The sequence below is a fragment of the Capra hircus genome, chromosome 7 (genome assembly GCF_001704415.2).
Source record: "Capra hircus breed San Clemente chromosome 7, ASM170441v1, whole genome shotgun sequence".
Taxonomy (NCBI): domain Eukaryota; kingdom Metazoa; phylum Chordata; class Mammalia; order Artiodactyla; family Bovidae; genus Capra; species Capra hircus.
Window position 1 is genome coordinate 84,776,018 of NC_030814.1, and position 13,239 is coordinate 84,789,256.

Below are 13,239 nucleotides of genomic sequence, written 5' to 3' on the forward strand. Positions count from 1 at the left end.
TTTTAACTGTATTCAGAAGTTGCACTGTCTAGACAGTCTTGATTTTCCTTTGCACAATAATAAGCCCCTTTATTCAACTTTGGAGAAAGCATGTGATCATAAATCATTCTGATCCCTGCACAATCATCTTTCATGGGTATTCACATCCTTGTCTAGTGATGTCACAAACAGCATCTATACTACTTTGTACACTTGAGATGAAAATTTTGTGGACTTAAATAACTGGGATGTCCAAAGAAAGAGAACAACTGTGACATTTTTAATGTAATATGTACTTAAAGCATTTGTCAATGAAAAGTTCATTGGCGTGCCCATGGTGAGGATATACACAGAAGATATTACTCCACTCTAGGTTACAGAGCCAGTGAGACGTTTTTAACTGTAATTTAAAAATCCTTGGATAAGTATTTTTTCCTAAAGCTTTGTTTTTGTCCATTATTGTAAAAAGAAACCTGGCTTCATCCTAGGTTGTCTCTAAAATACTCAGGAAAATTCTTAAACGTTAGGGAAGAAACAACAGGTAAATTTGGCAAGAATTTTTTTTTTTTTTTAACTGAGGAATCATCATTAAACCAACCCCTTGTATTGAAGTAGTAGTTTCTCTTAGGTCATGCAGAATATGAACTATGAATTCTGGTATGTAAAAGATACTTTAAACCAGTGAATTAAAAGACAAGTTAATTTTTGGATATTAGAAACTGAAAAACTGTAAATTCTTAAAGACATGCATTGCAGAATAAATCTAAGTTAATTTATATCATAAACAATGTTAATTATTAAGAACTTACTGTCTTTCTGATCAAATACCTTTTTTGATATTTAAGTGTTCACTGAAACCTTTAACAATTAAAAACTAATCCAAAACAGAGAAACTACTTTCCTCTCCTTTTCATTTGGAAAAAAGCTGTTGTTTGTGATACATTGACAGTTTCTTTTTTTCTTATATGGTAAGAGCTGGAGTAGTAAACATAATGAACTGTTCAAGTGACAACATCGGTATTCACATAGCGGGCTGAAATTCAGAGGGGAGACCTGATCTGGAAATGTATGGGAGCCATCACTTATTACTCGTCACATATAGATGGTGGTTAAAGCTACAGGTCTGGTGAGATGACCACAGGGAAGAAATAGGGTGAAAAAAAGAGATGGGGCTAAGACCAAGTGTTGAATTGACTCCTACCATTTAAATGCTGGGGGAAAGAGGCTGAGAGAGTATGGTATTTCAAAAAATGTTTGAAGAAAGAGGGGTTTGTCAATAGTATCATGAGCTACTTCAAAAGACCTTTGAGACAGAGACTGAAAAATGTACATTAGACTTATTATATTTGGCAGCAGAGAAGTCTTTGAATGTCTTGAAACATTTCAGTGTTGTAGCATGGTGAAGCCAGATCGGTGAGCATTGATGAATATACTGTATAGTATTTCAGCAAGTTTGGCTGGGCATTTGGAGGTGGGATGCGCAGTGTATAGCAAAAAGATAACCATGATTAGAGGAGAAAAGAATGATCAAGTTGAGGTAGAAATTTGAATATACAAGGGAGAGTATCCATAGTGTAAAAATTCTACTTTTCTCTACTCCCTGCAAAGAAATGATGACCATGGAAATCAGAGTTCCCTTTCATTCTTATGTTTTTTGTAGTCCCAGAGACATGGTCAGTTACTCAGGTCTTCTCTCCCAAAGTTTCTCTTTGCATTTTTTCCCCATGGCTTCTCCTGCTAGCTTTTTATCCCTGGCCCCTCTCCTAAGTTTCAGTCATGAATTTTTTAATGGCCTGGTAGAACTCTTTGTTTCATGGCTCCTCAAATTCAGTATGTCCAATTGAATTAATCATTTTCTTTTCAGACTGACGTAATTGATCAGTATCTCTCTGTGTTTCATTGAGAAATCCTTCCTGTCACCGAGGGCCTTCCAGAGAGGGTCTTCCATTGTTTCCCTTGCCTCTTCCTCTCTTCCCCACCCCGTTCTTGCTCCCAGTCTCAATCCCTGCTTTGTAGGTTCAGGTTCACAGTGCTACATTTTGAAAGATTATTTCCCCAAATATATTTAAATTAATTTGGTCCATCTCATTCAATATGGTATTATCCAAAAAATCATTTATTTTTGACATTGTATTACTTATATGAAAAACAGTAAAAAACAAAAAAATCATTTATCTAAAAATGGTAGATAAAAGATTTTATTTATGTACCTTCTGTCAGTATAATATATAGTCCATAATCGTACATGTGAAATTCTTCTGGTAATAAGATTTGTATATAATAGTCTGTGTGCATGTGTAGATAAAATGCCATACTCAACAGTTTCTGTGTTTCTCTGAAACTAATGTATTTATAGAAACAAAATATGTATTGTACGTTGGTTTCTTATTATTTTGGAAATTAATATAATTATAAACCCAATTTCATTAACTTAAATTTATTGATTTAAATATAAATGACATAATTGATTTTAATTTTTGAATTGTATTTTAAAGATTAATAACACTTTTTAAAGTGTTGTAACATGATAAGGAAGTTAAAAGTTTATTTGGATTCATCTTTGTTTTAAAATACATTATTCATGCAGAAAAACCTTATTTTGTGTTTTAAATATAGTTCATAGTGGAAAGTAGTGTAATTATTGCTAGATCTTCAACTTTGAGGTGGAATTCTAATAAACACCCACAGCAAAAATTTTGAGATGCCATCTTGCTTCTGAATTATTAAAGACACCCACATTAGTACTTAGCCTTGGAGAAAGTAGCCTATTAGGTACACACATCTTTAGTTTTCTTTTAATAGAAATGGGAATAGAAAGTCTCTCTTTATTATTATAGATACTGAATTTTCTTTGTAATACTTGCAGGTTATATAATAATTTAAAGTGTTATTTTATAACTGAAGAGCGTTAAATATTCTAGAGTGAAATCTAAGGAACTTCTGACTATTTTAAAGTTAACTGAGTTAAGAGGCAGCTTTATTTGGGTAATGGAACAGTTGAGTCATCAGTTCTCTTTTGGGGGACGGGCTTGGGGAACTCGTCAGTGATGTCCTACTGTCTAGGACGTAAACGACAGTGGAGGTAAAGCCAAAGTGGGGTGCTGAGCTCCCAGGTCCCTGATGATATTTTTCCTGTTTGTACATGTTTCTAACATGTTTATCTGTTACTGGTTTATGTCAAATTCCACGTGGACTAAAAATAGGTAGATACATTGACTGAAATGAGGAGTGACAGTCTGCAGTCTGATTGAGAAGAAGAGATGAGAAAGATGAAAAGATGTAGTCATTGCAACAGGTACTTCATGGCCCAGCAATTCTCCTATGTGTATACCCAGGACAGATGAAAAACACATGTAGCTCAGTAGTTAAGAATCTGCCTGCCAGCGTAAGAGATGCAGGTTCAACCCCTGGGTCGGGAAGATCCCCTGGAGAAGGAAATGGCAACCCACTCCAGTGTCTCTGCCTGCAAATCCCGTGCACAGAGAAGCCTGGCAGGCTATAGTCCATGGGGTCGCAAAAGAGTTGGACAGAACTTAGCAACTAAACAACAACAGGTCTTTGTTGACAGCACTTTGAAAAACCATCAGCAACGATGCATTTGAATCTACTTGGCTAACAGAAGTCAAAGAAAAGAAGGAAGTTTGTTTTATTACATACATTTCACTCTGTTGTAACACAAAACTTGCTTCAGCTCACTTTTGTGAGAAAAATTATATTCAGAATTCAGTAGAGGGTGTAACCACTGAAAATGATTGTTTAAAAGGAACTATGGACAGGAAAAGAGAATGTAAAGAACAGAAACTAAGAATTATAGAATCAGACATGAAACATACATAAAAGCCTTAGAGGGAAACACTTGTGAAAATGCACTGTGTCAACCAGTTCATGTCTGAATCTGAGAAAAGTTAGGAAAGAGTGAAGAGCACTGAATGCAGTACTGAGTAAAGACAGGAGTTAGGAGTGAACCTTGGGGTCAACAGAGTCGTACTGTCAGCAACTGTACAGAGAAAACTGTTCATTGGTTCCAAAGAGGAGTTTGACAGTGTTAACACTGACATTTCAGATATGGGTTGGATGCATCCAGGCAATATGAAGTTGTGGCTAGAGAGACAAGGTCTGAATTGATCCACCTGGCTAGCCTGTACTTAGCAAATAGTATTCTTTGTGTTCTCTGGATAACACCAAAATGCAATTAAAATTTGAAATTATTAAAATGGATTTGCTGTCACAATAAGATTTACAGATTTAAAACTCAGTGATTAAGGTTTTCTTCCACTTTATTGATTTACATTTTCGATCCCTGGGTTGGGAAGATTCCCCTGGAGAAGGGAAAGGCTACCCACTCCAGTATTCTGACCTGGAGAATTCATGGACTGTATAGTCCATAGGGTCGCAAAGAGTTGGACACAACTGAGTGACTTTCACTTTCAGGTAAAATATTTAGAAACTTGATTCTTGGAATTCTGTACTGTGCCCTCCTTAAACATGGTTAAGTGTATTTAGTGATGTTTATCAAGTGGTTTTAAATGTTAAATAATTCTTAAGCATAATTCACATTTCCTCTTATGACCAGGAACCTTTTGAGGATGGCTTTGCAAATGGAGAAGAAAGCACGCCAACCAGAGAGGCTGTGGTCACATACACTGCGGAAAGTAAAGGAGTCGTGAAGTTTGGCTGGATTAAGGGTGTACTAGTATGTACCTGTAGACTTAATTTTAGAGTCACATATTTCTGTTTATTAGAAAGTCTTCCTAGTATTATCATTAATTCTCAAATAACGTTTTCTCTTCCTAAAACTGTTTTATCTGTTTTTTAAGGAGAACCAAATTAATAACTTATACCTTCTTTTCTTCTGGGTATTAAATTGGGCAAAGGAAATATGCTTATTCATTTAATTGAACTATACTTGGTTACCTCCGAATTATATTTTATAACCTCTTATGAATCTCACATGTTGTCACTTCTCAGAAGTTAAGTATGAAGCTATTACATTGATGGGAGCACCAGGATCAAGGAAGCCGGGCAGGCAGCATAGCTGAAATGTGCCTGCTTCCTTTCCTGCTACCAGATTGTCTTGAAGAGAAATGTGTAGAAGTTAAGCAGCAGAATATAGGAGAAATATTTATGTTGAGATCACATCAGTAGACAGGTTTAGGTAACTAGGGTTCAGATTTACCTTTTTTTTTTTTTTTTTTTCCTGTGTTTGAATAGGCTCTAAGGATCTAACTAGAGTAGGTAGACAGGCTGATTGAGACTTTGGAAGCGCTAAATTAGAGTTGTAGTGATATTTAGGGGAGTAGAGGGAAAGTTCCAGTTCTAGTCATAGTTTTATTGCCTAATTGGTAGAATGCATTTTATGCTCTGGGTTGTATTGTTTGCCTAGTCTTAGATTTTAGCATTTCAGAAGACTATATACTATGTATGAGCATAATAAATAAAAGTAAAAATAAATTGGGGATACTGTCTTTACAAAGAGTTTTGGTTTCTGAAACGTGTGAATAGTTAGCATTTGAGTTGACAAATATTACAGAATATTTAAGGCTACTTAGAAATTATGAAATGAGGATGTTATTAAGGAGTAAGTTAAAAATTAAACTTACTTGGATTGAGAAGAGGGGAACATACACTGCTCTTCTTTAGGGCTGAAGTCTTAAAATATTCCTTGTATCTTTCTTGTTCATTTGCTTCTGCTGCTTCAGATAATTTGTGTGTGTGTAAAATATATGCACACTCATATATTACATCATACTTATAGTTTAGTTAGCTCACATTGAAGCTCTCACTAAAGCTCTTTTTAAAAAAATCTGTTAAAGAAAATCTTCGGATAAGAGATTTGAAATGACTTTCTGTAGTTTTAAAAGTATGTTATCCAGCTATTGCCTAGTTGAGCATTTACTGTGTATTGTATTTAATTACTTTCATCTGTGACTTGGCTCTTCCTCTTCTAGGTACGTTGCATGTTAAACATTTGGGGAGTGATGCTCTTTATTAGATTGTCATGGATTGTGGGTCAAGCTGGAATAGGTGAGTCAAGTTACATACTGTTGATTCATTTGAGAATGGGTAGGCAAAGTAACTGAGTGCATCTGTAGGCTCTAAAATTCGTAAAATTCAATCCATTGGAATCATTCTAAGCGACGTTCTCCTTTGTGTCAGACAGTTGTCTTCATGTCCCTTTTTCTAATTCTAGATTTGATCTAAAATGGGTTAAAAATAAGATAATTTGTAAGTTATAATGTTAATTCAGTATGCTTAGACTCATCAGTTGTAGATGTGGCAGATTTAAATGAGACTAAAAGTATTCTCAGGTTTTCTTTTCTTTTTCCCTAAAGGTCTGTCAGTCATTGTAATAGCAATGGCCACTGTTGTGACAACTATCACAGGATTGTCTACATCAGCAATAGCTACTAATGGGTTTGTACGAGGAGGTAAATTCAGTCTTTTCACATCATCATCATTGGATTACTGGCACTAAATAAACAGATTTTAAAATATTTCTATTTTTTACCTTAAAAACAACATTTTAGGTTCTATATAGGCAAGAAAGTTGCTGTTGAGCACTTCTGAAGTAGATTCTGAATATAAATTTTAAATTGATCCATACACAAACATGTATGCTTCAAATTGTTCAGGTGTTCAGGTGTCTGGTAGCAAGAATGGAGCTTCCAACTGGGTTTCTTCTCCACTGAGGCACCATTTGCTACCTCCTCCCAGGATTTCGCCCTTGGATTAGTGTTGTGCAGCCTGCATTTGGTCAGTATAATACAGGTGTCACCTCGTTCCTCCCCACTGAAGGAAATGTAGACAGAGTTCTTTCCTCATGGTCTTAACAGCTTGTGTAAGTTAAACCTGGGGCTCTGAATCCATACCCTCAACTCCAGCTCTCTTCTGAGGGTACCCTGAGGCCTGTTGTATTGGAGCCCACAAGATCTGCCTTGTGAGGTTTTACTCTTCCCAAGAAGAATACCCAAGACAGCAGGAGAATGGCTTTGGGACCCCTGAGAACAAGAAAAAAACAAATCCATTTTCCAAAGCAGAACTCATCATTCAGCTGGAGGGGAAGATGCTGAGAGAAAGGAGAGAAGATGTGTACCAGCTCCTATAAATTCATCATAGCAGATCAAACTGAGGAAGGCATCTGCCTGTTCCATCTGCCTCAACTATTTTGCAGATGTGTATTTAACGTTAAATACATACAATTTCTGCTTTATCTGTATTAGTACTTGGAGAAAGAACCAGATTCAGCTTCTCATTTTTCCCCCGTCATCTTCATATATCTTACGTACCACAGGATTCAGATCACTGTGGCTCTAGGGGAAGCTGGTAGCTCATATCAGTACAGTTACGACTATGTGTTGGCTGTTTTTTGTGAAGTTTTACATGAAGTTGGGGTCTAAGATGTTAATCAGGTATGCCCAAGAGTTAATCAGGCAATGCTGAGAGATTCTTGGTTGCTTGTGTACTAGGTGCCCCATGCTTCATTTCATTCTGCTACTATTAGGGAATGGAAGGAGAAATTGATGCAGTATTAGTTATTTGAGAGGATCAGCAAATCATCGTCGACTTTCTCCTTGTCTTCAGCCCTTCAAATCTAGGTTGTGAGCCTCAAGGGGAGTGGGGCATGGACCCACGGTCAGCACAAACCCCAGACTGTTCTCTCTGTGAGTTCAAACTTCTGGAAAGTATAGATTTTCCTGCATTGTGACTGAAAAGCCACTTCATGCACTACTACCAGTTCAGTTCAGTTCAATCGCTCAGTCGTGTCTGACTCTTTGCGACCCCATGAATCGCAGCGCACCAGGCCCGTAGTTTTCATATATTTTTACAAATACTTCAGAGACTTGTATCTAATCTTCTGTCCTGGGACACAGACAAAGTATGAGAATGTGGAATGCGTGAAGCTGTGTCCCAGCAAAGTACCATGTTGCAGCTTTGTCTGAGTTCCCTCAAAATGTTAAGTCAATTTACAGAGTAAACTAACTATAGGGGAAAAAAAAACATATATATATATATATATACAAACATAAATATATGGAATTATATAATTTGAAATTCGTATGTTACCACTTATTCTTAAATGACAAAGTAAATATGTTTGCTGAGATAATGAAACCTATAGGAAAAGAGAAGCCATTAATTTAAAGAAATGACCAAATGAAGCTTTGCTAAAAGGCATTCATTTTTCATTTAGATCAGTCAGTGATGTTAGAAACCTAGCTGATCTTTTATAGAATATAAGTGGGCTGCATTATCTACAGTGAAAGTTCCTATAGATTCTTGCAATGAATGTAAATTCCTGTCTCCTTTATATATACTTCATAGACTTTGAGATCCCTAACAGCATTTATTTTGGTTTCTTAGTAAAACAGTATTTCCACATGGGAAAAAGTAGATATAGGTATAAAACTGGTGAGATTACATTTTATTCTGTATTCATGATTCTAAATTAAAAACACCAGTATGAGTCATATCCCAAAGAATGTATTTCTTAGCTCTCTCCACAAAAATCACCTGTCACAGATGGTCAGCCCAGTACCAGTGAGCACCCCTAGTGGCCACATTGTGTATTTTCATTCAAAGGAACTGGGGGACCTTGGAGAAATTATTGATTCCATATCTGGGTAGGAAATGTACTAGACAAGTCTAGACATCTTTTCTCATCAGTAAGTAAATAAGATAACAAAGGCTATTGTTTCATGTTAAAAGGACTGAGGAGCCAACGTGAAAAAGCTCACACTTTGGATAGTTTGAACAGGAGTACTACTACTAATTATAACTGATTTAAATGAAAGCATAATATAAGATAAAATACCTAGCTTCACAGACATTACACAGATGCACAAAACCTCATTTTTACCTTTGTAGAATGCTAGAGAACTAACTAATTTTGAAAATTGGTAAAGAATCTAGTGTGAATCAAGTTTTCTGAATGAAAATTTCCTTACCTCAACTCAGTATAAGAAAGAAATTAATAAGAGATTTATCCTTTAGGTAATTATTCTACAAGATAAGTGAAGAAGAAAAAGAAATTTGAGTATCCCAATTCTGTAAACACTTTACTTAATAAGAGCACCTGTGAAGTACTGAATGTGAATCACCTTGTGCCTATAGTTCCAGGAAGCAGAGAATAGGCAGGGAAAAGAGAAACTTACAAATGAGACTATAGGATGACAGCAGCAAATGCCAGACTGGGAATCTCTCTGGAACAAGGAATCCTTGTTCAATATAATTTTGCAGGGAGCAAAAAGATAGAGAGGGGGTTATGGTTTAGAACAAACTTTCAGACTTGCTTCATGTATAGATGGAGTTATCTTTCAGTATTGTGGGACCAGGGGTGCCTACATTGAATGCCCTCTATCCCAATCACTGAGGACTTAACTTTGACTTCTTCCTTGAAAGGGCTGCATAAGAGGAGATCAGGAGAGTTGGAATTATTTAGAAGGTCAGGGTGCAAAGAGTTAGGTAGAGATGCAATGGGAATAGCAATATCTGCATGGGATGCCCTCTAGCCCAATCACTGAGGATTGAAAGTTGACTATTAAGGGAATTAACAAGAAAATATTTTACTCAAAATATTGCTGATTGTGGTTGTTCTGCTTAAGAATTTAATTTTCAAGAGTCCTCTTTTAAACTTGAGCATGTAGTAATTAAACTATATTGAGGTAGGGTTTGACAGTTTAATTTGTTTTATCTTGATTCTTAACTGAATTATATATTTTTCTGCATTAATACTGCATAATATTTTATTCTCATTTTATAAGGTGTGTGCTTCCAACTCCATGGAAGTGTGTGAAATGTGTTCTTAATGCCATAGGAGAGATTTAATGTTACTAAGTAGCCTTTACATTGACTTTAACAGTACCTTTTAGAGATTTAAACAGGTAGAATCTAGAGAAGTATAGTTTTTTAAAAAATAGAAATTAACTGTCAACTTATAAAGAAATGTGCTGTTCTGTGCTTAGTCGCTCAGTTGTGTTCAACTCTTTGTGACCCCATGGACTGCAGACAGCCAGGCTCTTCTTGTCTGTGGGAATTCTCTGGGCAAGAATACTGGAGTGGGTTGCCATGCCCTCCACCAGGGCATCTTCTCAACCTAGGGATCCAACCCAGGTCTCCCACATTGCAGGCAGATTCTTTACCGAGTGAGCCACCAGGGAAGCCCAAGAATACTGGAGTGTATAGCCTATCCCTTCTCTAGGGCATCTTCTCGACCCAGGAATTGAACTGGGGTCTCCTGCATTGCAGCTGGATTCTTTACCAGCTGAGGTACCAGGGAAGCCCTGTAAAGAGGTATAACGGTGTCTGATTATGAAGTCTAGGATAAAAATAATACGGAAACATTCAGGGAAAGAAAAAGAGTTAAAACTTAGAAAACGCAAGGTTTTTTAGTTTCAGTCTTGATTGGATTATAGTAATAATGGGAGGAGGGTACTATCTGAAGCCATTAGTGGCAAGTTAGAGAACCATTGCCTCAGTCCTCTATTTCCACGGAGTAGAACTAGCACTGCCAGCTAGCTGATGGAGTCCCCTCTTCCTTCTCCTCTGGCATCCTCCCTGCCCTAGCCATATACACATGCAGCCCAGAACTGTTTCCCGTCCTGCAAATCCTGCCAGTGTTCTTGAAAGCTCCTGTTTTACAGAATTTACAGGTTCTGCAACTCAGATGGTGCTGGCCAGCTTCCACTGTCACTCAGATCTGCGTTTCCTAGATTTCACAGGCCAGAGTTTCTTCTGTTCACAAACCATTAATCGCTGAATAGCAACTCATTTATGAAATAGAGGACAACCACAGGCAGCCTTTTATAATATGGAGATATAAATTCTGATTTTTGATTTACAGTGTATTATATGAACTGAGCGATAGAAGGGAACAGTTCTTCAACCACTTTATGGTTTGGAGCATTGAAAACAGAGGTCTGTACACTTCCAAATAAAAGCCCGCACTACATCAAATTTCTAATGGGTAGTTCTGAGAATCTAAAATCAGTGGAAACCTACCTATGTGACTAAGATAAAATTTTTATATTCCTTGTATTTCAGTTCATCAACAGGTAATTGTTGAGTATGGGTTTTAGATTTTTGACTATGAACAGGCTCACGTTATGTGAGACGGAGATTGTGTTTCTCCCTGCCACTGTCACTCCCCTCCACCCCGCCATAGATAGCCACTTGTCTAGCACCATTTGTCAACAAACTGTCTACTCCATACTGAATTAGTTTTGGTGCTGTCGTTGAAAACCGAATTTTCTGTGTATTGTCTTCATTGTATCCTGTTCCATTGATTAGTTTATTCTGATACCAGTTATTCCAAGACTACCCTGTTTTGAGTGCTTAACTTTATAAGTTCTAAGTCTTTAAACTTTGTTCTTTTTCAGAATTGTTTTGACTCTTCTAGGTTCTTTGTATTGCCATATAAAATTTTTGAATTGGCAGTTCAATTTCTCTAAACACAGAAAACCTCGCTGGGACTTTGGGATTTCACTCTTAAAATTTTTTGGTGGGGGAAGAATGGTCATGTTAACAATACTGAATCTTCCAGTCTCTAAACATGGGGTGTCTTTCTGTTTATTTAGATCTTGTTTCTGTCAGCACTGTTGTACATTTTTCAGTATAGAGATCTTGCATGTTTTGTTCAATTTATCCCTCAGTCATGTTTTTCATCTGGTAAATGGTAATTGTAAATTTCATTTTCCAAATTTTTTAATGACTGTGTGTAGAAATGCAGTAGACTTGTGTGTCTTAGTTCTGTGACTTTGCAAAACATAAAGTCATCATCTGTGAACAGACATGGTTTATACTCTCTTCAGTCTTTATTGTTTTCTTCTCTCCCTCTCTTTTTCCCTCTCCTTCTGTTTTGTCAGTCTGTTGAAATAGATAGGACCTTCAGTACCATGGTGAAGAAGCGGTGAAAATAAACATCCTTGTAGTGTTGCCAGTTTTAGGGGGACTGAGTTGAATATATCACTATTAAGATGTTAACTGAGTAGTTCTGGAAAATGTAATTTGTCAGGTTGAGACAGTTCTATTTCTAGATTGCTGGTAGTATTTATCATGAATGAATGTTGGATTTTGTTACACTTTTTCTATATCTGTTGAAATGGTTATGTGGTTTTTTCTCTTATTCTGTTATTATCAAAATTATATGGTATTTTGAATCTCAGTAACCTAGCATTCATGGCATAAACCCCACAAAGATCAAAGATATATTTGGTCAGAAAATATTATGGTTTCTGTTACTTTTTACTTGCTAACATTTTGTTAATGACTTTTGAATCTATGATCATGAGAAATATTTGTCTAAATTTTTCTTTTTTTGTAATAATCTGTGTCAGGTTTTGGTATTAGGATTAAGCTCAACTCATAAGGGGTGTTGGTTAGTATTGGTTCTTCCTCAATTTTCTGAAAGAGTTTTTGTAAAATTGATCTTATTTCTTCCTGGGCCTGTGGTTTTGTATATGTGTGTGTGTGTATTACAAATTTGATTTCTTAGGAGTATTTCAATTTACTGTTCTTGTCATAGTTCTGGCAACTTTTTCAAAGAGTTTGCCAGTTTTCACCTTAATTGATTTTTCTTTATTGTTTTCTGCACCTGTGGTTTTAACTTTTTTTTTTTCCTACATTAGGCTTTCCTTTTTTTCTGTTTTCTTAAGGTAGAAGCTTAGATCATTGATTTCATATTATTTACTTTCAATAGAAGTGTCATTTTTTTTTTTTAATATTAGCACTTAAAGCTGTAATTCCTGCTTTAGGTTTATCCCACTGATTTTGATAGGTTCTCTTTTCATTATTGTTCAGTTCAAAATACTTTTTAATTTCCCTTGTGATTTGTTCTTTTACTAATGGGTTACTTTAAAATATGTTGCATAATTTAAAACATATTTAGGGGAAGTCCATACATTCAATTCAGCACTACTGTCAGTAATGCTATGTCATTTCAGTTCTTCGAAATATATAGTGACTTGTTTTATGGCCAGTAATCATATAGCTGTTGATTAACCTAGTCAGAGTTTTGTTTATTGATGTGAAATCTACTGAGAGCTGCAGGGACATGTATCCCCAAATCAACATATAGTAATAATGGAACCCAGTGTATAGTATTGTCATTACTTAACATCTCTCGTGTGTGCTTCATTGGTGTCTTCTACACTCAGAAGACACGGCATTTTACTGCCAAATTTTGAGAGTTCATGAGGATCTTTTCTTATCGACTTTCTGTGTTTGCTTGAACAACAGATTTTTTTTGTAAATAAAATAGTTATT

At 36.0% G+C, this 13,239-nt stretch overlaps 1 protein-coding gene across 2 annotated transcripts in view; it reads left to right on the forward strand.

The window, feature by feature from the left end:
* SLC12A2 (solute carrier family 12 member 2) overlaps positions 1-13,239 on the forward strand; it is a 95,785-nt gene that overhangs the window by 21,785 nt on the left and 60,761 nt on the right. For both annotated transcript variants that reach the window (XM_013965349.2, XM_018050705.1), the window contains exons 2-4: positions 4,553-4,672; positions 5,928-6,003; positions 6,312-6,407. In XM_013965349.2, coding sequence (XP_013820803.1) covers positions 4,553-4,672; positions 5,928-6,003; positions 6,312-6,407 — 292 coding nt within the window. The remainder of the gene's footprint in view (positions 1-4,552; positions 4,673-5,927; positions 6,004-6,311; positions 6,408-13,239) is intronic.